The sequence below is a fragment of the Lytechinus pictus genome, chromosome 11 (assembly GCF_037042905.1).
Source record: "Lytechinus pictus isolate F3 Inbred chromosome 11, Lp3.0, whole genome shotgun sequence".
Classification (NCBI taxonomy): domain Eukaryota; kingdom Metazoa; phylum Echinodermata; class Echinoidea; order Temnopleuroida; family Toxopneustidae; genus Lytechinus; species Lytechinus pictus.
In genome coordinates, this window is record NC_087255.1 from 12,593,254 (window position 1) to 12,619,355 (window position 26,102).

Genomic DNA, 26,102 nt, shown 5'->3' on the forward strand with positions numbered 1-26,102 from the left:
TAGTAATCATTTTGATGATAGCTATTTAAGTAAAGTGTGTTTATTTTGGATTTCTTTTTCCATATCATGTGGAAGGAACCTGTTTTTCAAATTTCATATTTTATTGTACGTGTAGATTCACATTATGAATATATTCCAAAATGGTCATTATCAATAATGGACTTCAAATCCCTCACTCTGCATTTGAAATTCAAAAACGCTATATACTCAAATGGTTGTTATATATACTAAATGCAGATATATTTATTGAATAATCCAAAAACGGTTAATCACTGGGGTTTTTGCACTACATGTATCTTTAAATGTAATGAAATCATATACATGTAGTTGATGCTGCCATACCATCAATCATGACTTGGATAGCATTAAAAATGTACTTTATGTGAATTATATGAATAATAATTTTTTGTTGGGGGGATTTTGAGCTTTTGATATTCACCTCATTTTCAGCTCTTTAATTTTGGTCAGTCAAATTAATCAGATTTTCTCAGAAAAGGTTATTTCCTATATAGAAAGATGAAACTTATAAGCGCAACATGACTTCCAGGTATTGTATAAATGATTAAATGCATGATAAGATTCTGATCATAAAGTTGTTAATTTCCTATTTCAAAGCGAAATCAGGAAATGTTTTGTACACCCATATGCAAAATATATGTAAGAAGAATACATGTTTGGGAATGGACTCAATAGAGAGATGAACATTAATAGCAAAATAGCTCCAGGAAAACAAGGAAAAAAGAGGAACGGAGGAGGAGTTAGTCACATGTCGGAAGGAAGGGAGGAAGAGAGAGGTAGATTGCCATAATGCAGGACCATGCTATACCACGGGATGTGGAATAGTAAATTACTATCGCACCGTGCAGTGCTGTCAGCGGTAGATAGTAAGATATATTCTGATGATATAGCCAGGGGATGTATCTTCATGGGTTGCATCTGGGAATCAAGGGAAGATAAATTGGATAATGCTGACAGAAAAGAAAACAGGGTTTTAATAACACTCAGCTTTAGATCCCCCGGAACCCGTCACTGTCGTGAAGAACGAACGTGAATGTTCTCCGAGAGTCGATCCTCTGATTAAGAGAACATTAATAATTCGCACACGTCATGCAACATATAATGCTTTAATACCTTGTTGTTTGTTTTTCCATGTTACAGTGAAATGTCTTGTAAAGACATTTGCCCAGTGCATAACCAGTCATGCATGTTTATAGGGAATTGAAAAGTACTGTACATGTATGTATTAAACAACATTTTCATGTAGTTTGGCTTAATTACAATTTAATTGGCTTTCACTGATTTGCGTCATGTTCCATAGTTTTATATGCCTTTTGGGTCTTATTATTAAAAATCTCTATTTTGTTTTTGTATCTGATCTGTGTTGCAAAATTTTGTTGGTTCAGGTATGAACTTTGAAGTACATTTATAATTGTATTTTGAAGTATATTAATTATTATACTTCCTGTACATGTATGGTGAATTTAGTTTTCATTTCATCGGATCATGGGTTGAGTGCCATTCATTTAAAATTGTGTTCATCAAAACTTTTATCCACTGGTGCAAATGTGTATGTATCGCATACCTTGTTCAATTTGAAAGATTAAACAAATAAGGAAAACCAAACAATTCTATCATATCTGAAGGAGATTAGATATAAATTGTTAACAATTTGCTTTGTCTCATTTTTATTTCTCCAAACAGAAACTGTTGGACTCGCAGAATTACCAACAAGCTGAGCAGACATCCAGTGACGATTATCAAGTTCAAAGGGTAAGTTGATATGAGTAGTCATTTGTCAAGAAATTATTCCTTTCATTTTCCTTCGTCTGTGATGGAGAGAGAGAGAGAAAAGAACAGTAATAACAGAAGGGATTGCATGGCAAATCTACTGTATGTCTGAGGAATAGTAGTAGTAGTAGTAGAAGAAGAAGAAGTAGTAGTAGTAGTAGTAGTAGTAGTAGTAGAAGTAGTAGAAGAAGTAGTAGTGGTAGTCGTCATTGTGGTCGTCGTTGTAGTAATAGTAGTATGGTAGTAGTAGCAGTAGTATCAGCAGCAGCAGCAGCAGCAGCAGTAGTAGTAGAAGTAGTAGTAGTAGTAGTAAGTGGTAGTAGTAGTAGTAGCTGTAGTAGAAGTAGTAGTAGTAGTTTTGGTGTTAGTTATAGTAGTGGTAGTAGTGCTAGCAGTGTTAGCAGTGGTAGCAGTGGTAGCAATGGTAGCAGTGGTAGTAGTGGTAGTAGTAGTAGTAGTAGTAGTAGTAGTAATTGTAGTAGCAGTAGAAGAAGAAAAAGAAATAGTATAGCAGCAGCAGCAGTAGCAGCAGTAGTAGTTGTAGTAGTAGTAGTATAAAGAGGTTGTGGGAGAAGGAGAGAGAAGAACAAGTAATGATATAGGGAACAGGACGATAGTCAGGAGGTCCTTGTAGTGTAGTAAAAAGAACATTAATCGCATGTTCCTCATTATGGTTATCACCCTTATGCCCTTCTGCCTCTCAGATAGACCTGTTATGCCAATGACTTAGTGAGTGTATGATGTCAAGGGGAAGCATTAGATGATAGACAGAAGATGGTAGAGATGAGAGGATAGACTATTAGTGAGGAGGCTTGAATGCTTCCGAGGGTTATTAGGCTCGCATGTCAGAATGGATATCTACTTGATGGTGATAGTCGTTTCCCATTAATAACATTGTGCAGATCTTGGAGATTTAGGCCTGTCTATTTGAGATTGTACATACTATTGCATATCTTCTGAGAACAGTTTGCTATAATGCACTTAGTTAATGGCATTACAAGGTCCGATTCATTCTCTGGTCGGAAGGAAAGGACATAACATCTTTATGACGACAGAGGACATATGATTCTCTGACAGTTGCAATCAGATGTGGGAAGTAGTCCTGAAGTAATCAGTGTAGTCATATTAACATTCTGAAAATCAAGTGCTCTAGCCTAAAGTACAAGAAAAACCAGTGGGGCAAAATTACTCCTTAGAAGACATAAAAATAAGGGGACTACCTTTTACGCGCGTAATTCTGGTGCACAATGAAACTAATTCTGGATGTTTTTCTTTCAGTGTTCTCAATTGTAATTAATATCAAATATATTATGCTGGTCACAGCTTCTCTGTACCCTTAAAGCAAGAATTTCCACATTATTTGGAATTGATGATGATTATAATGATGATCATCATGATGATCATGAAGAAGAAGAAAATGATGATGATAATGATGATGATGATGATGGTAATGATGATGATGATGATGATGATGATGATGATGATATTGATTACTGATGATAGTAATGTTAGTGATGATGGTGGTAATGATGATGATGATGAGGATGATGATGTTGATGATGATGATGATGATGTTGATGATGATGATGATGAAAATGATGATGATGATGATGGTGGTAATAATGATGATGAGATGATGATGATGATGATGATGAAAATGATGATGTGATGAAACTGGTGGTAATAATGATGAGATGACGTTGATGATAGTAATGATGATGATGATAAAAATCATAATAATAGGATAATATCATGTACATGTTTATGAGGCTTTGTAATTATTCTCAACTTCACTGTTATTCAAAGTTCTACATTTTTTGTTATTTTTAAAAATCTTTTTCTTCCTAGATATCAATGAAGATCAGATTAAAATTCAGGAAGTTTCAGAATGTCCTCAATACAAACCGTCGCACTATAGAATCCTTGTACAGACAGCACAGGACATCACCTATTTCATCCAGCGTAGATTGTTGTACGCTTTCAAAGTCTAAACACAGGTAAGCAGTTGGTGAAGACATTCTGCTGACAGCTTAATAGTCAAAATGTTTAAATGGCGTTCAAACGACTGTTAAAAGCATTAACATATTCCTATTTTGACAAATATTTGACCATTTAAAAAAAAACCTCCCCCAAAAGTTGTTGATACTTCACATTTCACATCTTTACATCCATAAAATGACAATTTACTTTCAATATTTCCTTGGAATTGTTTTGATTTAGCTGGAAACCATCAAGAAAATATTGAATATTCCCTGCTTTTTCAGTTGATGTCATGCCAGATCTACTAACATGAAAGTCTAGATGTGGGACTGCAATTATGTAGTCTTACATGTTTTTACCATCTTATGTTCTCTATCTTGTTGTGTCATTGTATTTTTCATCAAATCAAATTGGAATCCTTAATCGTTGATTTCTCATCTTATCCAAATGGAGGGGAACATTGCATTTATTAGTTTTATCTGACAGTTTTCTGGTAACAGTCAAAACTTCTGTGCTTCTCAGCCAATCAGAATGAAGAAAAGTGACCAGATCAGACAACTCTTTATTTTGATGAAATGCTTGCAAGTTTTGTAATGATTGTTGAAATTTGATTGTGAATTCTTTCAGGTACAACTCGAATTTTGGTGCGAATATCTCCCGGGATACTGCGTGTGAAATCTCCTCTCTATCGACTCCCCCAGGGGCTTTCATACCTACAAAGAACCTAACACAAGGTAAATATCTCATCATATTATGGATATCATGTAGCCCGACCATCAAGGTCTTTCAAGGATATATGCAGTAGGCACCATCCCGCTCCCTGGGGAATATTGCAAGGGGAAAATTACAGATATCATGCTCTGTCCCCGAGGGGAATATTACAGATATAATGTTGTCTAATCAGTCTTTCAAGCATGTATGAAGTATGCACCATCACACTCCCTAGGGATTATTAAATATATGTAGTACACACCATTTCACCCCCTGGGGAAAAGGAGATACCATAAAGTCTGATCAGTAGAGTCTGTCAAGTGTGCATGTGGTGTGGACCATCCCACTCCCTGGGGAATATTAAGAATATCATGTAGTCTGATCATCAGGTATTCAAGCAAACATTCCGTATGCACATTCCACTCCCTCGGGCATATTACAGATACATGTATGTAGTTTGATCATTAGTCATGCAAGCATACATAAAGTTTGCACCATTTCACTCCCTTGGGCATATTACAGATACATGTATGCAGTCTGATCATCAGTCATGCAAGCATACATGAAGTGTGCACCATTTCACTCCCTGGGGTATATTCAAGATACACTTATGTTGTCTGATCATCAGTCATGCAAGCATATATGAAGTACGCACCACCCCCAATTCTAGAGAAATACTACATACATGTATATCATGTATCATGATCACCAGAGTCTTCAAAGTATATATGTAGTATGCACCATCCCACTCCCTGGGGAATATTTTATTTACCATATATTTCACATACAGATATTTCTGCTATGATTAGAAAATTGTGCACGGAGTCAATAATAGGATATCTATAAAGTTATTAAGGGCATTATAAATATGCATTCCACATTTTGTTAAGGTGACAAAATTCTACTTCATTTGTTTCTACATCCTATTAAACATATAGGCCCGTATCATGAAGCCGGGTTTAACTTAAACTCAGGTTAAAGTTGTGGTTTAATTATGGATAGCCAATTGTTGCATAAATCACTAACAGTAGAGATATCATATTTCAGCTCATTTGGCTCTCAAATCATTCATAATTGTCTATGAAGTATAAATATATGATTGTCTTCACCATTGATGAATCAGGAAAGAGCACAGTAAACATAAGAAACATACAACTTAGTAAAATTGTTGTCACTTTTGTCTTCCCCTAATTTTAGCACAGAGTTAGACCATAGTCTAAGTTTAACCTGACTTCAGAATACGGGCCACAAAGTTTTACACTGTACTGGGTCTACATTTTGCTGGAAAACTGAATGAATACGAAATAACTTAACTTTCCCCCATGCGATGCATATGTTTGTTTTCCAAACATCAAATGGCGCATATTTCGTGCATGCTTGAATGACTAGTATAATTCAAAATAATGATCATGGTTCTGTCTCTTTAATTTTCAATCTGTTATTGAAACCAATATCACAACATACATGTACACTCTAGCAAGATACAATATTGGAACACACCACAAGATACAATATCCTCCTTACACACATTTGCCACCATGAAATAATCTTGTAATGAAAAGCTGTCCGCCATATTGTGTCTGAGGGTAATAAATGTTACCTCATTGGGTAGAGGCCCATTCATTCTAATTTTACAAATGACAAACAGAAAGAAACTCACTCCCTTGCCTGCAGTCTGGATGAATGGTTTTGAAAAACCACAAAGACTTTTATGTTCCTGTTTATCCCTCAACCATTCAAAATCTTTACTTTTATATTTTGTTTTTTTCTCAATTTTCTCGTAACCACGTAAAGTGCATTAATCAAATATACAGTGCGTGTAATTACCTAGAATTAAGGGGATACTTGCTGGTGTTTTTCATATTTGTAGAATTAAAAGTTCATTTTACAGGCCTATTATCTTACTTTTTGTTAGCAAATATCATTCAGACAAATCCAGTGAATAAACCCCACTCTACCTTGATTTGAAAAATAATCCAGATAGGCTATGGGTGGTGAATAGGTCAAACTGTAGATGCAGATTTGAATGTTGTAAGATTTGAATTCATATTATTTGACGCTTAAAAATTTAATCTAGGATATAACTCAACTCTAAATCCTCGGATTGACTGGTCACTATCGACAGCAGAGTTTGATTGATTAAAATCAATTTTAGAGTGATAGATGATTTACCAAGGGATGACGAGTGACAAGACAAGTCTAGTTTCTTTGAAAATTATATATCCTGGGCCGTTTTTCTTGTCTAACATGTAGGCATACGCTCTTGGAAAGATTTTAAAAAATATATATTTTTTAACATGCAGCAACATGAGATGAATGTATTCCCACATGCACAATTAACACTTAGTCCAATTAGAAAAAATGATATATGGACTAGATGGCTATTGGACCAACTGGTTATTAGGTGAAATGGTGAGTGGACGAATTGGCAATTAGACCATGTGGATAGTGGACGAACCGATGGTAGACCAAATGATAGTAGACGAGTTGGCAATTGGACAAATTGGCATTAGATGAATTGGAAATAAACCTTCATAAATCCATTATTCTATAGTGGATTTTCATCAAACCTTCACCACTATCTTTTTTTCCTGCCTTTTCTAAAACCAACTATAATTATCAGGTTTAACTTCACCTTTAAAGCCCAACAAATTTGCCCTTAATCTAAATTCTTCCTGAATTGCTTTTTAAGAAGCTGTGTTGAAGCAGCTAGGTTAAAAGACTTGGCAGTATACATGTAGTTCAAGAGATAGGAAGAAGGGTATACTCTTGTAGTATAAAGGGGAAGCTTTATTTATCTTGCCGAAAGGGAAAGGACGAAAGGGAAAGGACGTTCATTCTTGACATCTTACTCCCAGTCTTGGTTATTCATGAGAGGCCTGTACAGTGATAGGGGGGTCGCTGTATCTAGGTAGTTGAGATGGAATCTTCTTCATTGACGGAGGTATCTATAGGTCGATATCTTGTTCAGTAGGCCCCTCTTCATCAACCCAAGTTTGCAAACTAGCACCTTGTTATTTTTGTTGCGCAAACAGAGTTGCCAACTTGTACTGATTTTCAGTATTTAGTACTGGAAAATTCGAAGAAAACTGATGGTTTCATGCAAAAAATTGATTTCCAAAGTTTCAATGCTATGTGTTCTACAATATTTCTTTGACAATACTGATTTTAAGTTTTTAAAATACTGAAATGTTCTTGTTGAGCAGGGAATAATTTTCCTGGTATCGCATCACAATTTGCTCCACATTTTTGAAAGACTGCTACGCATAAAGTCTTTTGTATAGCATATTTTTACATAGGACTGTACATTACTTAGTTGAGAGCTTTTCACTTATGACCAAAAATGCTATTCAAATTTGTAAAGCAAAATTATTCCCTGTTGAGGCTGCCAGCCATGTTTAAATACCAAAGAGCTATATGCTATTACTCAAAGATAATTCCTTGTCAGTATGTAATTCCGATTTTTGTAAAGCCATTTCTCATACAATAAAGAATGCAAGAAGTTTGCCAATTAAATAACTTCTAGTACATTACCAATTCTTTTGTTGTGTAGTAAGGGAAACGATGAAAAGATCATATGTATGGATTGTCAAATGCACTGTATTTCCAGAATAAAAGACACTTAGTTTTACTTGTAGGAAACACAAAACAGTCCGCCATCATTTTTATCCTGTTTAATCCATTCAATAAAATAGCACTTCTGTATCAGAGCGATTGGTGGATTGCTCTCTATTGAATATGATGTGCGGATAGATTTGTGCTATTCAAGCGTAATTAATTGAAATGGTACAAGAGTAATGATTTTAAGATAAGTGAGTTGAGTAAAGGCAGCGATCAGTATGATTTGAGAATGCAGATATGACCAGAAAAATCAATTAATTCAATAATCCTCTTATTGACAACATATATTGCTCACTCCAAAGTGAAATATTATATATTGTCTCATTTTCATTTCATACATGTTTCAGAAGTATTGGCGTACTATTTGCCTTTGAAGTAGCAAATAGGATTCATTCAAGGTGTATGTGAATAATGAAATTCTAAGACATATTTTTTAAAGCGGAATATTGTTGACAAAATTGTCAATGTTTGTTTTGTATTTTATAAACGACATCTCTGAAAAACGGCCATTGGCTGATCAAGGTTCATTTTACCAAGATTAAATGGAATTAAATTAATCAAATCAAATCAAATGATTTTAAATAAAATACATGTACATGTAAATCAAATTAAATGTTTTCATGAATGTCATGACAAATATACATTTTGAAAATTATGTTAACCATTTACATCCATCCAATGTACTCTTGTATGTTTGCTGATAGATACATTTTGTTTGCAAATATTTGTGGTTTGTAAATATTTAACCATGAATGATAAAATAATAGTCATCTCCTGTTTAAACAACATTCCTTTTTTTACTGCACTGCTAATCATCACTTTAAAATACAACCCTTCACCCAATTATGGACCCTCTTTGTATACCAAATACCCACAATCCTCGGCTGGGGTGTGAAAATATTGGTTTGTTTGAAAGGCGGTGGGATGATTGATGCATAAACACAGAGGAACAGTGACCATGTGAAATACAGCATGTCAGTGTAAATAAACATGCATCTCGTACATCATGTTTAAATTGGGTGATGTAGTCTTCATGCCTCTGGTATTACCTTTTTGTTTCTCGTTTTGAACCACATAGTTTTAGCTTATGATATAAACGTTGCCTTGGTTTAATAGCTGACACTTATATGCTTGTGTAATTTTTTTTTCTGTAATTAATCGAAGTTCACATGATCATCCTTATACAAATAAGACCATAAAGCTGACTGGTTTCAAACAATATGATATTTGAACCCCTATTAATTCACAATTATTAGAATTACATGGATCATATTCATAATTACAATATTGGGGGAATAGGGGGGGGGGTGCCCCTTCAATTTCAGAATTTCATACTGTCCTGAGCCTACATGTATTGGAGAAGCTCATCTTGCCCTTCGAAATGACCAAACATCTCATATGATAGCTGCCTAGGATTACAATTCTTTCCTGTTGACTTTAATTTGTTTCACTAGTTTAGTGTATTTTCTGCCACAGAAAATAAAACATAATTCTTCATCGCTATTTCCATTTTCTTGAATTTATTGAACATTAGAATATTGCATGCATTTTGTATGTATACAATGCTACCCATATCAAGAGATTTAATTTTTGTTTTGTTGACAATATATGTTTTATTATTAATTTCATTGATTACAAACTAACAAACTTACAAAAGATAACCAAAATAAACATCAAGCATAAGTTGTTAAGTTGTTCAAAAAGTTGCTGTTCAAAACAAGTTGAAGCGTGTTTTCTAATGATATTTGTTCACTTATTTGTGCTAGATTTTTATTTTGTGAAAAGAAAGTGTGTGAATGTGCTATTGACCCTTTGTTTTTGTATGATTTATCCTCTCCGAAGCCTTCAAGCGCCAGCTGCTGAGCAACCCGACCCTCAAATGGCAGTATTTCAGTTCGGAGGCCGGCATCCACGCCATCTTCCCCGCTACACCGTACCTGGAAACACACAAGTACGCCGATCAGTGCACGGTGGATGTCCGCAGCAAGTAAGTGACATGTAACGTGAGAAGGGGGGTATCCTAGAGGGTGGAAGGCATCAAGATGGACAGGTTACTCTTAACTTTGAAGAGGAACGGGGGTGGAAGATGAGGATAGAGAGAGATAGGGAGGGCAAAGAGAGGGGAAGAAGATGGGAGGCAAAGAGAAATAGTATGTTTGGGAGAGAAGGGGAGGGAGGGGGAAGGGGATGGTGAAAATAGAAAACATAGATGTGATAACTTCTCATTTTTGGTCAGGAACATAAAAAAAAATTATTTACATTTTTCTTTTAACTTGAGAAAAGGGGATGGTTAAAATAGAAAACACTTGATGTGATAACTTCTCATTATTTTTGTCAGGAACATTAAAAAAGAAATTATTTACATTTTTCTTTTAACTTGAGAATCCTCGAAAAGGGGTGGGCGAATTGAGAATAAGATAAAAGGAAGTTGAAAGATGGTTAGCTAGATGGATATATACATGTATATATAGCTAGTTACATGTAGCTGTGTTGAAAGAAAGGGGGAATAGAAAGTTATCATATGGAGAGAGAGATACAGCCTGACTGACACGCATTTAAAGAGAGATAAAAAAATAAAGCAAGGAAACTGCTAAATGACAGACTGAGAGAATCGTTGATAAATGATAACAGGGCAGACTTGTATTAACAAAGAAAAGAGAGAAAGGGAAAGTCCGTGTAGGAAGGAGAGAGACGGAGTGATAAAGGTGACACTGAAGGATATATATAGCTGTATTCCTATCTTGGTTAGATATGAATACACTAGTCTAAACTTGTCAGGAACATGAAAAGAAAAAAAAAAGCTTTGATTTTCCATTAACATTTTTCAGTCAATTACTCTTTTAATGTGAGAATCCCCAAGGGAGGGGGTATTGAGAAAGATTAATGAAATAAAATTGATACAGTGTGCTTTTAAGCTTCTTGAAAATTTGAAAATAGTTAAGTCCTACCAACAAAATATTGAAACAATTGATGTTTAAATCCCCCCATGAGCCCGAAATCAAAGAGTGATATGCTCTCACCAGTCTCTACCCATACAATGTATGCTCATTAAATATTCATCACAGGTGTATCGCACCTCCACCCCCGTACATGTCACCGTCGTCGTCGTACCGGTGATAGAAAGGTTTGCTAGGTACAAGAAAAGCCCTGTTTACGCTTGAGGAGTAGCATTCCTGATGTAGTATCCTGTCGTACCTGATGGTTTTTCCAGGCCCCCTGACGTTTTTTGCTAATTTGAGGATCATTCGCTCTGTGCCCTGCCAGAGCTCTTGATGCAGGGCACAGAGTAACGTTCCCACTGCCGACAGTATAGTTGGTTCTTGTTTTTAAGAGTGTGAATGACGTCTCATATTGAGATGCTGTCTCTTTTTCATAATACAACATTAAAAAGTTTAGTTTAATCAAATAACAGAAATAGTTTGCAATTGATTTGAGGATTATGAATTACTTAAAGTTGTTCAGAGATCAAAAATTGCTTCTAATTCATTCGAAAATAAAAATGACCTATAGGCTATAGTTGGTTTGTGGATCAAAAATGAATCTGCAATTGATTTTAGGGTCAGGAATGACCCTAATTCATTTGGGGATTTAAAGAATAAGCTGCAATTGATTTAAGAATTAAAAAAATTACTATAATTGATTTGGGGATAAAAATTACCTGCAATAGATTTGAGTAAAAAAAAAAGACCTATTATTGATTTGAGGACAATTGATTCGAGGATCAGAAATGACCAGCATTACATGTTTTACATGTAGATTTGAATCTATAATAATAATAATAATTGGGGTAAAAAAATGACCTGCAATTGATTTGAGTTAACACAAGATTTGATTAATTTTGGGACCAGAAATTATTTGCAATTGATTTGGGAATTAAAAAAAAAAATTACCCGCAATTCATTTTAGGACAAAAATAACATGCGATCGATTTGTGGGATCAGAAATGACTTGCATTTGATTCAGATATCAAAACTGACCTGCAAATGCTTCGAGAATCAGAAATGGCTTGCGATCGATTGAAAATGCGTTTCGCTGCCCCCCCTAGAGTCCTGTCAGTGTGAAGTGAGTCTGATGTTGAGCTAATCAAGCTGAGTAGCAGCAGACTGTGTTTCACATCACCTACTCACACGCAAACAAGAAATGGAACAGGGTAATATACATGTAGGATACTTGGCTGCTAGGATGGGAGACATGTAGCAGTACTTGTTTGTTTGTTCGTTTTATTTCAGTCATAAAAATATACATAATATATATACATGTAAAGAGATACAAGGAGTAACATATACATACATAATGAAATAAATTCTAAACATTGGTTAAAAAAGAAAATAAAAATTAATTATTGAAACATGTTAAGAAAGTTAAAAAGATCAAACTTAAGACGAAAAAGACGGTTGGATAACCCATATTCAGCTGCACCAATTATATGTGCGGCTGGTCTTCCATGGGGACCAAGTAAAAAGAGAGTCATAGGGAGCGGAAAATGAGAACAGAAAAGAAAAGACAAAAGAGGGAAAGGAAGGAAGAAAGAAAAGGTAGAAAAAAATGAGAGAAAGAAGGAAAGGAGAAAAAAATCACTATCAGTTTGCTTACTCCTACCCTACTACCCCCTCCCCCCAAAAAAAAAGTTTTAGAGACGAAGGCAATAGCCCGTATTCTGAAGTCAGGTTTAACTTAGACTATGGTCTAACTCTGCGAAAATTATTGGGAGCCAAAAACTCAAAAAATTCTGCTTCTATTTTCTATTTCTGATATTTACTATTTGGTTTCCTTTTTGCTTTCATAATGAAGAAAATTTTCAGTTATCATTCCGTGACAGTTAAAAATGATTTGAGTGTCATAATAGTTAATAAATTGAACATGTACTAATAGAGATTTGTGCCCCAATTGGCTCTCCATAGTTAAACAACAACTTTAAACCAGGGCTTTATTGAGTTCAGAATACGGGCCTTTGAGTAGAGTAGAGATAGAAGGCAGGTATAATAAATGTGACTTATAAAGCACCAAATCCTCTCTGTAGAGTGCTCAAGGCGCATAAAAGAAATTAAGAACTAACAAGAAAGGTTTTTAAGAACATGTTTTTTAAAGACTCAACAGAGATACAATTTTTGATGTTTTAAGAAAGTCTGTTCCGTAGTATGGGGCATGCATGAGCAAAGGATCCCCCCCCCCCCCCCGATAGATGGCTCAAAGGGTCAACTACTTTTTTTCAACACACTTGTACAAACACGTAAAAATTACCATTTTGATTGTATTTTCCTATTAATGCTTGCAAATCCAAAGAAATAGAGAAATTTACTTTCTTGCAAATCTAAAGAAATAGAGAAATTTACTTTCAAGTAAGTACATGTACCAATTTCCAGCAAATCAGTTATTTGCTTTCTATTTTCTTCACTTCATTATTTCAGATATGAATATGGTTATTGAAAATGAATAAATAAATAATTAATTCTTAACTTAAAAAAAAAATAATCACCATCACTGAGCACTATTTTTTTTCATTACATAATGCAAGACATCTTGCATGGATCATGCGAGAAAATAGAATATAAATACAGACACAAAAAAAAATGAAATCAGTAAATGCAAAAATAATAGACTGAAGAGGGAAAGTGATTTATTTTGAAACTTCTTCTTTGTTAATTTGAGGTATTTGCATCATTCGATAATTTATTTTATTATCATTTCTTTCAGGAATCTGTATGCGTCAACTGTTAGACCAGCGTCTATAAATGTCGTAATCATCTTAGATCACGGTTCATCAATCAGTCCCGTATCACTTGACATAGCACAGAAAGCTGCCAAGACTGCCCTTGGAGCACTCTCACGCAAAGATAAGGTAAGAATTTTTCTTCAAGTCCATTCATTTCCAGTTTATTGTGTGAAAGGCAATGTAAAATAGTCCGGAGACTGACACATACCAAGTTTCTAGAGGACAGAAAAATCCATAAATTAATAAGTACTTGCGAATTCACAAAGTAAAATCATATAAGAGCTATAAAAATTATGAAAAAAAATATTGCACTTCAAGTTTATATACCATAACATAAAAATTCACCCCCAAAATAAAGTTAATCATTTAACATCTTGGGTGGAGAGTGGCAACGTATGGACTGATGCCTTGCCAAAGGACGCTAGGCCATGGTGGGATTCGAACACAAGACCAACTGATTTGAAGTTGTATAAGATACCGTTCTCACTACCTTCCTAAAACTAGTTTACTGGAAACTAGTTTAACGTGTAATGAGAACCGTCGAAGCGAACTTAGAAGCGATCTTCCGAACCGGTTCAGAAAACCACCTCGCGATGTAGTTTTCAAGATCGCTTTGCCTCGTCAAAGTGGATTTAGCGTAAGTGAGGACACAACTTTTCTTCGGGAAGCGATCTTTGCACGTTTTGAGTGCGCTACTCCACACGACAGGTGTAGAGTGCCTACGCTGCGGTTTCAAATTTTGCATGGAATGTGTCGCCCCACTGAGAATGTTTCCATAGTAACAAGATCGCTTTACATGAAGTGATTTTTAAAACCACTGTCGTGTGATCAAATGGGAACGCTAGCAAAGCGATCTTCTAAACTTGTTTCCCGAACCAGTTTCCAGTAAACTAGTTTTAGAAAGCGTAATGAGAACGGTGTCTGAGAAGATGTTTGCTGTCGGTATTAGTAATATCATCTTTCTCTCATGAAGGTTGGTGTCCTGAGCATGGGCTCTGAAGTTACAATCAGCCAACCTGGGAGTTGCTATGACGACATACTGGCTCCGGCCTCGGCGGAAGTCAAAGAGCATTTGATCAAGTTTATTAATGGCATCAAGGCTATAAATGGTAAGTGGTTTATGCTTCGCTTCGTTGGCTTCCCCCCCCCCCCCTCTGCCAACACTTCTCCATGACTTGTGTATTTCATTTCCACTTTCATATTTCTTTCCTGAGGTGAGGGGCTTCGTCTGTTTTCCTTAAGAGAGGGTTTAACTCATGAACTAGATTGATTTTTACTCATATTGAAATTCGGTGTGCCCTATGTCATTTATGTCGCCCCTCTTTTGTTAAACAATAGCAATACCCTTAATTTGAGTCTCTTTAAAAGATTGGTGTATCAATTTTTGCTTGCCACTTTACATGGTCATGTGCACGTTTCAATTCAGTTGAATTGATAAAGCTATAAAACTAAGTGGCTATATGATTGTTTTGTATTGTATGTATATTTTCATGCTCTCGTTTTCTTGCTTTCAGCTTTTTGGGGTGTTTTTCCCCTTCAATATTTATCTCTTCTTTCCCAAATTTCTGAAGTGTCATCTTCCCATCTTTCTGCTTCATTTTCTCATTTTCTTTCATCCTGTCATTTAATTCAATATACCAGGCCTGCAATATACTGTTTGCCGTGATCACATACATATTCACTTGCATTGTATGATGGCAAATATTTGCCTTCTGTTATTTCCTTGTTTGGAGAAGTGGTGATACATTGTGGTCCAAATCGCCTTTGAAATGTTGAAACTTTTTATCTTATTTGCTAGGGATTTTTATGGTACTGCATTTCCATTCACGCACTCAGTTCTGTGCATTATCTGTATACGGGTATTATCTCTTCAACAATGGTGTTTTTTTTTTTGCAAATGAACTTACCCATGGTGTTGTACATGAGTATCATATCAGAGAGTTTCATTTTGAAAATTAAATTTTTTACTTCTTTTATATCAGATGGAAGGAAATGAATGATTTTCATCTTAAGTGAACATTTCTCATGGCATATTCATAGAAACTCGTTTTAACAAACTTTTCTCTACATATGAATAAAACGATTTCAATAGCTTATAACATATTTGGCAGTTTTCCTATGAGGCCCTGAAATAGCACAAACCATTTTGCATCAAAAAATCTCAATTTGTTCTGGACAACCCTCAATAAAAAGTGTCTGCATCATGACCATTTTTTTTTTATTGTATGTTGAACATTCCCTTTTGGCTCATGTCATTTCGTTAAATTGGCCAGGCTCCTGGTTTCTCAGCCTCTATTTATACTGAACTCACATACAACTCGAGGTTATTTTGAGAGTGAATTTGTTTCATTTCGAAAGAATGAGCACAGCGCAGGAATATGGCAAGATCCCCTTCATTGGGAGCTAAACAGTGAATTCTATTCCTCCAACCATATGGGCGTATGAAACAGTATAAAATACAGTGATTTTGTGTTTTTAATTTGCTTTATGTATATAGAATATTGCATAGTATGCTAACAAACAAAGCAATATTAATAGATTATGAAACACTTAGCTTCATCTAGTTTCCCCCAACATGTTGCCATTTCATTTTAAAAATCTACATATTGTCCTGCTCCTTTGCTTGTCTATCCTTCTCCTCTTCCTCTCTCTCTCCTTTTCTCTCTATCCTTTTTCGTTCCCTGCGTCTAACCCTATTTCCTCCCAAGCCCTCTCTTTCCTGGTTTAATTTAGGAATTAAGCAGTATATTATTGAATAAAAAATGGGACAAGATTTCTATTGTATACATCAATTTAAAAAGATAAAACAGTTTAAACTCAACTTTAAATACTACCATTTAAAGCTTTCATGGGCATGCCTCATACAGTGTGTATTCAACTGAATTTAAAAAGTAGCTTTTAAAAGAAGCTTTTACATGAATTGAAAGATTCTGTAATTTCCTCAAACATCTTATAACCTCTGACCATGACATGCCCACAAAGGCTATACACCTCAGTATTTCATTTTGAGTAACTGTTCTATATCTTTTTAAATTGATGTATACATTAAATCTTTTCAAATGAAGATACATGTTTTTTAGATTCTTTCACATGATAATATAACCTTTGAAATATTGGACTCTGTGAAATATGTTCACTCTTGGGTGGTTTGGGTATGACACATCATTGAAAATCAATGTCATGAGGCCTTCTACATCTACTGAACCATGTGAGCTAATCACTTCGAGTTACCGGGGGGGGGGGGGGGGTGGGGGGAGAGAAACAGGAACATAACTGTCATTTGAGTTGTCTTTTTGAAGAATGTGACTCATTTTTAATATAGATGCCTTTCCCATTTTGCTTTTATGTATCCTTGAATTTATTTGAAATGGTAGAAAGAGAAGTGGTAATCTTTTGGCATAGTTTTATTGTGTTTTTTGTCTTCGCTAAGAAGCTACACGTCCACTTAAGTGATATATATGTCACAATTGGCAATCCATAGTTTAACCACAACTTTAGACCAGAGTTTAAATCAAACCCGACTTAAGAATACAGACCATAGATCTATATCATTGAAGTAATTAAATGTTTCAGCTCCAGTTATTCAGCATTTTGGGTTATTACATGTACATGTATTAATCAAATCATGATATGTCTTCATATTTCTTGTCTTTCATTAGGTCCTTCCAATCACACCTCAGCTCTCAGGATAGCATTTGATCTGATACAAAGAACAACGTCTCCTGTACCGGTCAATGAATCTAAACCAGGTAAGTTAACCCATAATCTCAGTCACTGGTTATAGATGGAGGGGGGGGGGGGGGGTCATTGTCCCCCCAAAAAAAGATACATGATAGTAATCTTAATAATATAATAATAGTCTGTTTTATATACCGTTGAATACATGTACATTGAAACATAAAGTGCTTTCAATAAAGATATATAATCACCCCAGTCATCAATTTTTTTTAATAACTGGGTCTGGAATAAAGTCTGCATGTTATACTCATGTTTATTTCAGGGTTGCAGCTTTGAACAAATTCAACAAAATATCCCTTCAATTTTTTTGTAATTTGTGGGAACAGTCATTAATTAGGACATTTGTTGGTGATCATTTTTTTAAATTTACATTTGTGGGTGTGATAGGGTTTGGTCTGAGGAATTGAGACTAATAACATTTTCTGTGCTATACATGTATACTGTGCTATTCCATAAGAATCTGCGTCCAACCCCTTTTGTATCGGAACTTCAGAAAAAAAATTGTTTCTGTTTCCTTATGAAAATGAAAAATTGTAATGCTCTTTATTTAGTATGGCTTGAGCATTTCATGAAGTGAAGTTAGAATTGAGAGAATAGGAGTCTGGTATACAAGTAGGTCGATTATTTCATGGAATTGAACTGGGCATGGTGGCTCAGTGGTAGAGCATCCGCTTCATGAACGGTAGGTCGTGGGTTCGATACTCGGCCGAGTCATACCAAAGATTTATAAAAATGGGACCTTCTGCCTTCTCAAAAGGCACTCGGCATTTAGATTGGAGAAGGGTAGTAGTAACATAATATGTTATGCAGGGCCCACTGGTAGAGCAGTTTCCTAACTGAAGTGGCTACCCTGGGTGAATAAAAAGTTATGATTGTTATTATCATTATTATTATTATTACTTGATAATTGATGAATTTTCTCTTTTCTCTTTTTCTCCTTTCTAATCATAGACTCGGTAATCCTGTACATAAGTACCGGCCATGCTAGCAATCAGGAGGAGGTCAAAACAGCCATTAATATCGCCATCTCAGAGAATAGGAGATTTAATAACAGAGTGGCCATCATGACATATGCCTTGGTAGAAGGTAAGAATCATTCCAGGGGGCGGTTTCATTAAGCTATTTGTATGTTATGTATGATTTTCTGAATGATTTGTGATCCTTTCCTGTTCTAAATAAGAGTCCAATATTTCTTGTTTTAATCAAATTTTGAAAAAACATCTATACTCTATAATATGAGCTGGAGAAGTCCACCCCTACAAAAACTTGAGTTTAATGAAAAGTAAAGTCAATCCAGAACAACACTGAAAATTATATCAATTTGATGTAACAAAGATAGTTTTAGCATTTTGAAATTTCACTTATTTTTCACAAAGCTGTTAATGCACAATACAATGATATGCAAATTCCTTTATTTCTTGAACAGAGGGTAGAACTGGTTTGGAAGAGCTGGCCTTCTTACGTGACCTAGCTGAACAAGACAACGGAACCTACCGAGCTGTGTCTAGTGATTCCGATCTCCCACCTGTACAGGTAGGCAAACCTTGGCATCATTGGGTTTACTGGTGGGATTCCAGGACATTTGCTCTGGCGACAATTGCTCGGCTCTAAATTCCACACATTCATAGAATGACTAGTTAACTTCAACCCTGGATTTAGGCCGTTACCCTACCCTAAACGTAACATAAGTATATTGCAACTCTAACCCTATATCTTACACAGAATAAAGCCTAGAGCAATTATTGCAGGTGCAAATGTCTTGTCACTACTGATAGGCTACATAGCCTCCCTACATAGAACCATAAAACCCTGACACATTTACTATATTATCTATATGGCAGGGTTGAAAATATTTTAATTTTTAGGGGCAATTTTCATTTTCCACATTGTGGCGATTGCTTAAATTTAAGGGCTATTTTAATGGCTATGTTGTAAAATCATATCTCATTATTCTACTGTATGTCGAGAATTTATTTTCTAAACTCTCTTGAATATTATTCGTGATAAATCTTTGGGCGAGTTAAGAAAGATGGTCACCCCAATGCATTCAATTTCGGGAATTTCATGGGAAATTTGGGTTGTCACAAGGGCGAAATCGACTGTTGCCCTCATTTTTGTCTCACCTGCATAGCAGAGTGAGACTATAGGCGCCGCTTTTCCGACGGCGACGGCGGCGGCGACGGCGGCGGCGTCAACACCAAATCTTAACCTGAGGTTAAGTTTTTGAAATGACAGCATAACTTAGAAAGTATATGGACCTAGTTCATGAAACTTGGCCATAAGGTTAATCAAGTATTACTGAACATCCTACCTGAGTTTCATGTCACATGACCAAGGTCAAAGGTCATTTAGGGTCAATGAACTTAGACCATGTTGGGGGAATCAACATCAAAATCTTAACCTAAGGTTAAGTTTTTGAAATGTCATCATAACTTAGAAAATATATGGACCTAGTTCATGAAACTTATACATAAGGTTAATCAAGTATCACTGAACATCCTGCATGAGTTTCACATCACATGACCAAGGTCAAAGGTCATTTAGGGTCAATGAACTTTGGCCGAATTGGGGGTATCTGTTGAATTACCATCATAACTTTGAAAGTTTATGGATCTGATTCGTGAAACTTGGACATAATAGTAATCAAGTATTACTGAACATCTGTGCAAGTTTCAGGTCACATGATCAAGGTCAAAGGTCATTTAGGGTCAATGAACTTTGGCCAAATTGGGGTATTTGTTGAATTACAGCCATAAATTTGAAAGTGTGTTGGTCTAGTTCATAAAACTTGGACATAATAGTAATCAAGTATCACTGAACATCCTGTGCGAGTTTCAGGTCACATGATCAAGGTCAAAGGTCATGTAAGGTCAAAGAACTTTGGCCACGTTGGGGGTATTTGTTGAATTGCCATCATATCTCTATAAGTGTATTGGTCTAGTTCATAAAACGTGGAAATAAGAGTAACCAAGTATCACTGAACATCTTGTGCGAGTTATAGTAGTTTTCAAAATCAGCACTGCTGCTATATTGAATCGCGTGATGCAGGTGAGACGGCCAGAGGCATTCCACTTGTTATCTTACGCAGCTATGTGGAAATGGCAGTGTGACATGAAAAATAAAATATGTAATAATTAAAATGATGAAAAAAATAAAAAGATTAATACAACATACTTAGGAACATCTACATGATCCAGGTCAGTTATAATGATATTGATTGAGACTGAAACAAATGACTATATTATGAGTAGGATTCACAGTTATCACAAGAAAATGATGAAATTACAAGGTGATAATATATGCCTTATGTAAGTTTTGAATGAAGAGACAGAGGAACCCTAGCAGAGAGGGGGTGGTGTGGGGAAAGCCATGCTAAGACAAGAGTACTGGGATCTCGTGTCTTTGACTTGTGAAGAGTGTAACTATCATAGTTGGTAAGCTACTTGTACTAACATTTATTTTGTATGATTCTTACATTTTAGATTGGCATGATGACGGTCCTGAACCAACTGAGTCACCTAGCGTCTACTGTTGGTAGATTCTATACAGTACTACCAGAGGAACCTTCTCAAGCACCGGTATCATTCTCTCTACCTTACATGGATTCCACAGGAACAGGTGAGGCCATCTCTCAACACATCTAAGTCATAAATATGATGATCTTGTGAGAAATGCAAGGATTCATCATTTACAAGTGGAGTGTATAGTAAAAATGTTAAGAGGAATAGGGAAATTAGTTTTTAACAAAATAATTTTTATTGGTTAAAATTCAACATTGAGGCTAGTTTAGAGGTTTGGGTGAGATGATCTTTGAAGTTTGTCTTGGTGGTACTGAGAAAATTTATGTAGGGTATCTGTATCTTCAATTGTTATTTTCCTCACCCTTAAGAACTACATTCCAGCTCGCAAAAATAGTTCATGGTTGTGTGATATATTGTTATCACATGAACTTCAATTAGATAATGAGTGTCCTTTGAAGGGCTTAAAACCCTCAATTTTATCTAACGCTCTTGAATTTAATTCCATTGTACTAGCATGATTATACTGGTTTGAATATTTTCATCTCTATATTTACATTTCAATCTCATTTAGCTTCATGATCTATTTTCTTCTCTTTTCATTTAGGATTGATAATGAGTCTGACAAGACCATGCTATGCCAATGATCAGGTCCTGGGTATTGTTGGCCTGGATATCAACATGGCTGACATCTTAGAAGACGTAACATACTTTGAAGAGGGAGATCGCTCTTATGCCTTCCTGATAGACCATAATGGTAAGAATCTGTCATATGCATTCCTTATGGGCCATAACGGTGAGAATTAATCATATGCATTTCTTAAAGACCATAGTGGTAAGAATTGGTCATATGCATTCCATATAGATCATAACGGTGAGAATTAATCATATGCATTCCTTATAAACCATAATGGTAAGAATCGGATCATATTCATTCCCAATGGACCATAATGGTAATAATTGATCATAAGCATTACTTATTGACCAAGAATTGATCATAAGCATTCCGTATTGACTATAAGGGTAAGGATTGGTCGTATGCATTTCTTATTGACCACAACCGTAAGCATCACTCAAACATCTTTTATTTCATTGTTTCTCATGACAACTTTCCTGCTTAAAATTAAACCAAATGGAATATATTTTATACACTTGCAAATAACAAGACTTACCTTTAGACAGAGATGAAAATAAACCCTTACTTCTATAGTAAGTTCTTTTGAAACTGTTTCTTTGATTTTTACTTATTTGTTTTTAAGAAATAAGCTACATGTATTTATAATTCATATAATTTTTTAATTTTTTTTATACTGATAAGGGGCAATATATTTGTATGTTTATACAGAAATTTGAAATATTTTTTCATTGTTTCCCTTTTTCTTGCAGGTCTTGCCGTCATGCATCCATCACTACCAAAGCCCTCTCTTGTCACAGAACAACCAATCTTTACCAGCATCAAACATTTTGAACAATCTGTTGGGTTTGACAAGCTCCAAGAAGTCATGCTCAGGTGTGTAGCTTCTCTTAAGTGTCATGTACCATATATATTATTTATTTATGCAAATTTTGTATGTTTTATATTCTATCCTAATGCATGGTCCAGTAAAGTATGTACAAAAAAAATTATAGTCATCAATATCATGATCATTTTAGATGATGATAGTTGAGTAAATATATAACGATGGTGATGTCTTATGTTGAAAATGGTTGAATGTTCAATTTTTTTTTTAGATCATTCCATCTATTACATTAAAGTACATTTACAAATCTTTTGATACAAGACATGATATAATTCATGAATAGGGAGACAACGTAATGAGGTATAAGATATGAAGAGAAAATGTGATCAATCCCTTTTAAGTTTTATTGTCATATAATTCTTTCATATTTTATATTTTCACAGGGAGGAAACAGGAAGCGCCGTCCTTCCCATCTCAGAGAATTGCACAACACAAGCCAAGTATTCCTGGAAACATGTAAGTGCATCATAGATGTAGTGTCAATTGAGTATGGGTTTTTTCAAGTGTGATATAATTGTGATTATTATTGCTGATGTTTCTCATGGCAGCCTGTCTCTCATATGCAATTAATAGGCTTATTCCAAAGAATATGTAGAAATATATAATGTAATGTACATTTAAATAGCGCTCATTACATTCTGTTTCTAAGCGCTTTGAATTGCAATTATCATGACTCTGGTCATTGGATCCTGGCATGTACGCAAACAATGTATGCACTTTCTCCACTCCCTGGGGAGCATTCCAACAAGAGTTCTAACACTTGTTTTTCTAGTAGACGATTATGCTTTCTGATTATTGTATTATGATATGAAAAATTATGATAGTAATATTTGTTGTTTGTTTAGATAAAGCAATCCATTAATTACCAAAATATTAGGTATATTTCCACTGTAATGCATACTGCATCTATGGCAACATAGTAAATTTTGTATTATAGTAATTTTATCTTCTTTGTAAACACTCAGTCTGCTCTAAATCCAAATTGATCATTTTCTTATCCTTTTTTTTCCGTACAGATTGAAGGAACTCCATTTACAGTGTGTACTGTGATCTTATCACAGTACAAAGATATACTCAACCTCAGGCATACTAATGGTAAGATATAAATCTAAAATAGTTTTCTTAATTTTTAGTGATTTCCTATGATCGTTCCAGAAGATAGTGTAATCATGACAATGCTGATAAAAGATGTTGTATTTAATTTCTATTTGTAAAGGATAGGAACTGTTCAACAATGTCCTGAACAATATTATTATTGGGTAAATGACCTTTTCAGGTGGTAATATTGATTGGTTTTATAAAGCGCCTTTTCCTGAGGAGATTTATATTAATGTTGAGGGCTCAAAAAGACGAAACGTGAAATTGTAGGTCTACTTGTTATAGGAACATTTATTAGTCAAATCAAAGCTGCCCCGAGAATTTAGTGTATACAGTCCTGAAACAATCTGGAACTAAGTCTAATCTATCGGTGACGATACTTTTGGCAAACAAGCAGTCAGTAAGCCGTTGTAAAACTGTCTTTTTCCAACATAACAATTCAAATAATATTCAGATGATAAATGGTCGTTGATCAGCACAAGAAAATAAGTTACACCTGCTTTCGAGAGGAAATCTATTTCTCTGACAAAACAAACTTGAAAAAGAAAATATGTTGACATCGCAACGCATCTAACAGGTTGATGCAAAATGCGCGCAACTCTATGCAACCAGCGAAGTTACGTAACAATCGCATTACCACATTAACAAATACTATGGAGAGAATCCCCACTGAGAAACCATGACAATATAATGTTATCCTGCAAAGAAGCATTGATAAAAAGAATTATCAGTGAAATTGCTCTGGATCCAAACCTTACCCACAAAATTGTTTGATCCTTTGTTTTTTATTTTACAATGCCTCAATTAAACACGACTTTAATACACACATTCCGAATGATCTGCCTTATCTTTTTTAACATTAATAAAGTGGGTAACATTGTTATATATTGTTCTGCAATGATATGGTGCATCATATATTTTTCATTAATTATTTTGAAACAGTGCCCTCTGGAGACAGTCTGATGTATCATCGTTTAGATCTGCTGCCCTCTTCCAATATGTGTATGCACCTCAAACAACTTGCTACAATGGGTAAGTTTTACGAGTCATATTCCTTTATATTTTTTTGTGTGTTGGCCTCAGTGTATATAGCATGTTCCTCCTTATTGAGGTCAGAGCTTTCATATTGTAGTATGTTTCTTATTATAAAGAGTAGGTACCTTATGAAATGATCTTTGCAGAGTAATTTTCAAAGAATGGTTTGTTATCAGGAAACTATCATAATTGAATTAAAACTAAAATACATATTAAACGAACACAGGGTGACTTGGGTAATGTATGCTGTAAATTATTTGCTATTTCTTAAACATGTAATTCTGTTGTTCGATTTTGAATGTTTTGGCCTGATCCGACCAAATGAAATCTTAGAGATGGATAAATGCTCCATAATATTGGGTATTATCTTGATTTTGATTTCTTCGCTTCTACAAATGACATTCAAGGAATTGTGTTATTTGTCTGTCCATGTTTTCTAGATGGCACAAGTCTATTGCTATCAGCTGGCAGCTTTGCCTCTCCCTATGAACACTTGAGTCAAGAAGAAACAAAGCTAGTAGTCCAGGCCTACGTGGCCTACCTCAGTGATAACACAAGACTCATTGCTAATCCTGGTCTAAAGGTAAGAGAGATATATATGCCACTTGCTTTTTTGTCAATCATTTGTCTAATTAATAACGTTTGTCTGCCACAAAGTGGATGATTTAGATAGAGAAAACCTAAAGGTAGGTGAAGAAAACGTCCTTCCAAGTTAATCTCACATTTCAAGTGTAGACATGGGAGTAATTCTCGCTACCCCAAATAGCGATTTCGCCGAGATCCGGGAAAATCCCTGTAACGCGCATTGCATTATGGGATAGCTTTTCGGTATTACAACTTCCTGTTCGGAAGTCCAATGCACTGTTTTGCCATTCAGATCAACAGTGCTGTCATGCACAACAACACAACGTCGCTTTCGCTCGGAAAGTTCGTGATCACAACCCTCTCTTTCACGATTCAGTTTAACGGCCTTTTCTGCTTAAGTCACTAATTCTGGCCGACGCTTTCCATTGCACGGTATTCCTCTGTCAGTTAAGATTTTTTTAAGTTTCGAAACTGATTTCTTATCCATTTTGTGGTCGACGAAAAATTGAACGGAATGAATGCTGTATATATTTAGCGTCTAGTCGAATAAGATCGTGATGTCAGGCCGGTCGCTAAATGCAAAATTTTAAGATATTCATTTTTTGTTTACTTTTTTTATAACCAAATAAAACATGAATAAAAATTATTTTCACGTGAAATATATTTTTTATTTTTATTTATAATTCAAATGGAATCAAAACTGACCAAATTAAATAAAAAGTATTATAATCTGTACATATTACGCTGATTGGCATCGATTTCAGCGTGGTGGAAAACTCAGTATCGCGAACCTCG

The 26,102-nt window shown here is 35.1% G+C and overlaps 1 protein-coding gene across 1 annotated transcript in view; it reads left to right on the top strand.

The window, feature by feature from the left end:
- The first annotated feature begins 1,704 nt into the window (after positions 1-1,704).
- The window catches only part of LOC129271782 (VWFA and cache domain-containing protein 1-like), a 43,085-nt gene continuing 18,687 nt past the window's right edge, over positions 1,705-26,102 (top strand). The window contains exons 1-16 of the mRNA XM_064106781.1: positions 1,705-1,770; positions 3,637-3,785; positions 4,396-4,502; positions 9,943-10,087; positions 13,795-13,939; positions 14,787-14,922; positions 17,473-17,562; positions 18,503-18,637; positions 18,978-19,084; positions 21,034-21,169; positions 21,677-21,826; positions 22,456-22,579; positions 22,973-23,045; positions 23,606-23,684; positions 24,630-24,719; positions 25,163-25,305. Coding sequence (XP_063962851.1) covers positions 3,643-3,785; positions 4,396-4,502; positions 9,943-10,087; positions 13,795-13,939; positions 14,787-14,922; positions 17,473-17,562; positions 18,503-18,637; positions 18,978-19,084; positions 21,034-21,169; positions 21,677-21,826; positions 22,456-22,579; positions 22,973-23,045; positions 23,606-23,684; positions 24,630-24,719; positions 25,163-25,305 — 1,803 coding nt within the window. The 5' untranslated portion in view covers positions 1,705-1,770; positions 3,637-3,642. The remainder of the gene's footprint in view (positions 1,771-3,636; positions 3,786-4,395; positions 4,503-9,942; positions 10,088-13,794; positions 13,940-14,786; positions 14,923-17,472; positions 17,563-18,502; positions 18,638-18,977; positions 19,085-21,033; positions 21,170-21,676; positions 21,827-22,455; positions 22,580-22,972; positions 23,046-23,605; positions 23,685-24,629; positions 24,720-25,162; positions 25,306-26,102) is intronic.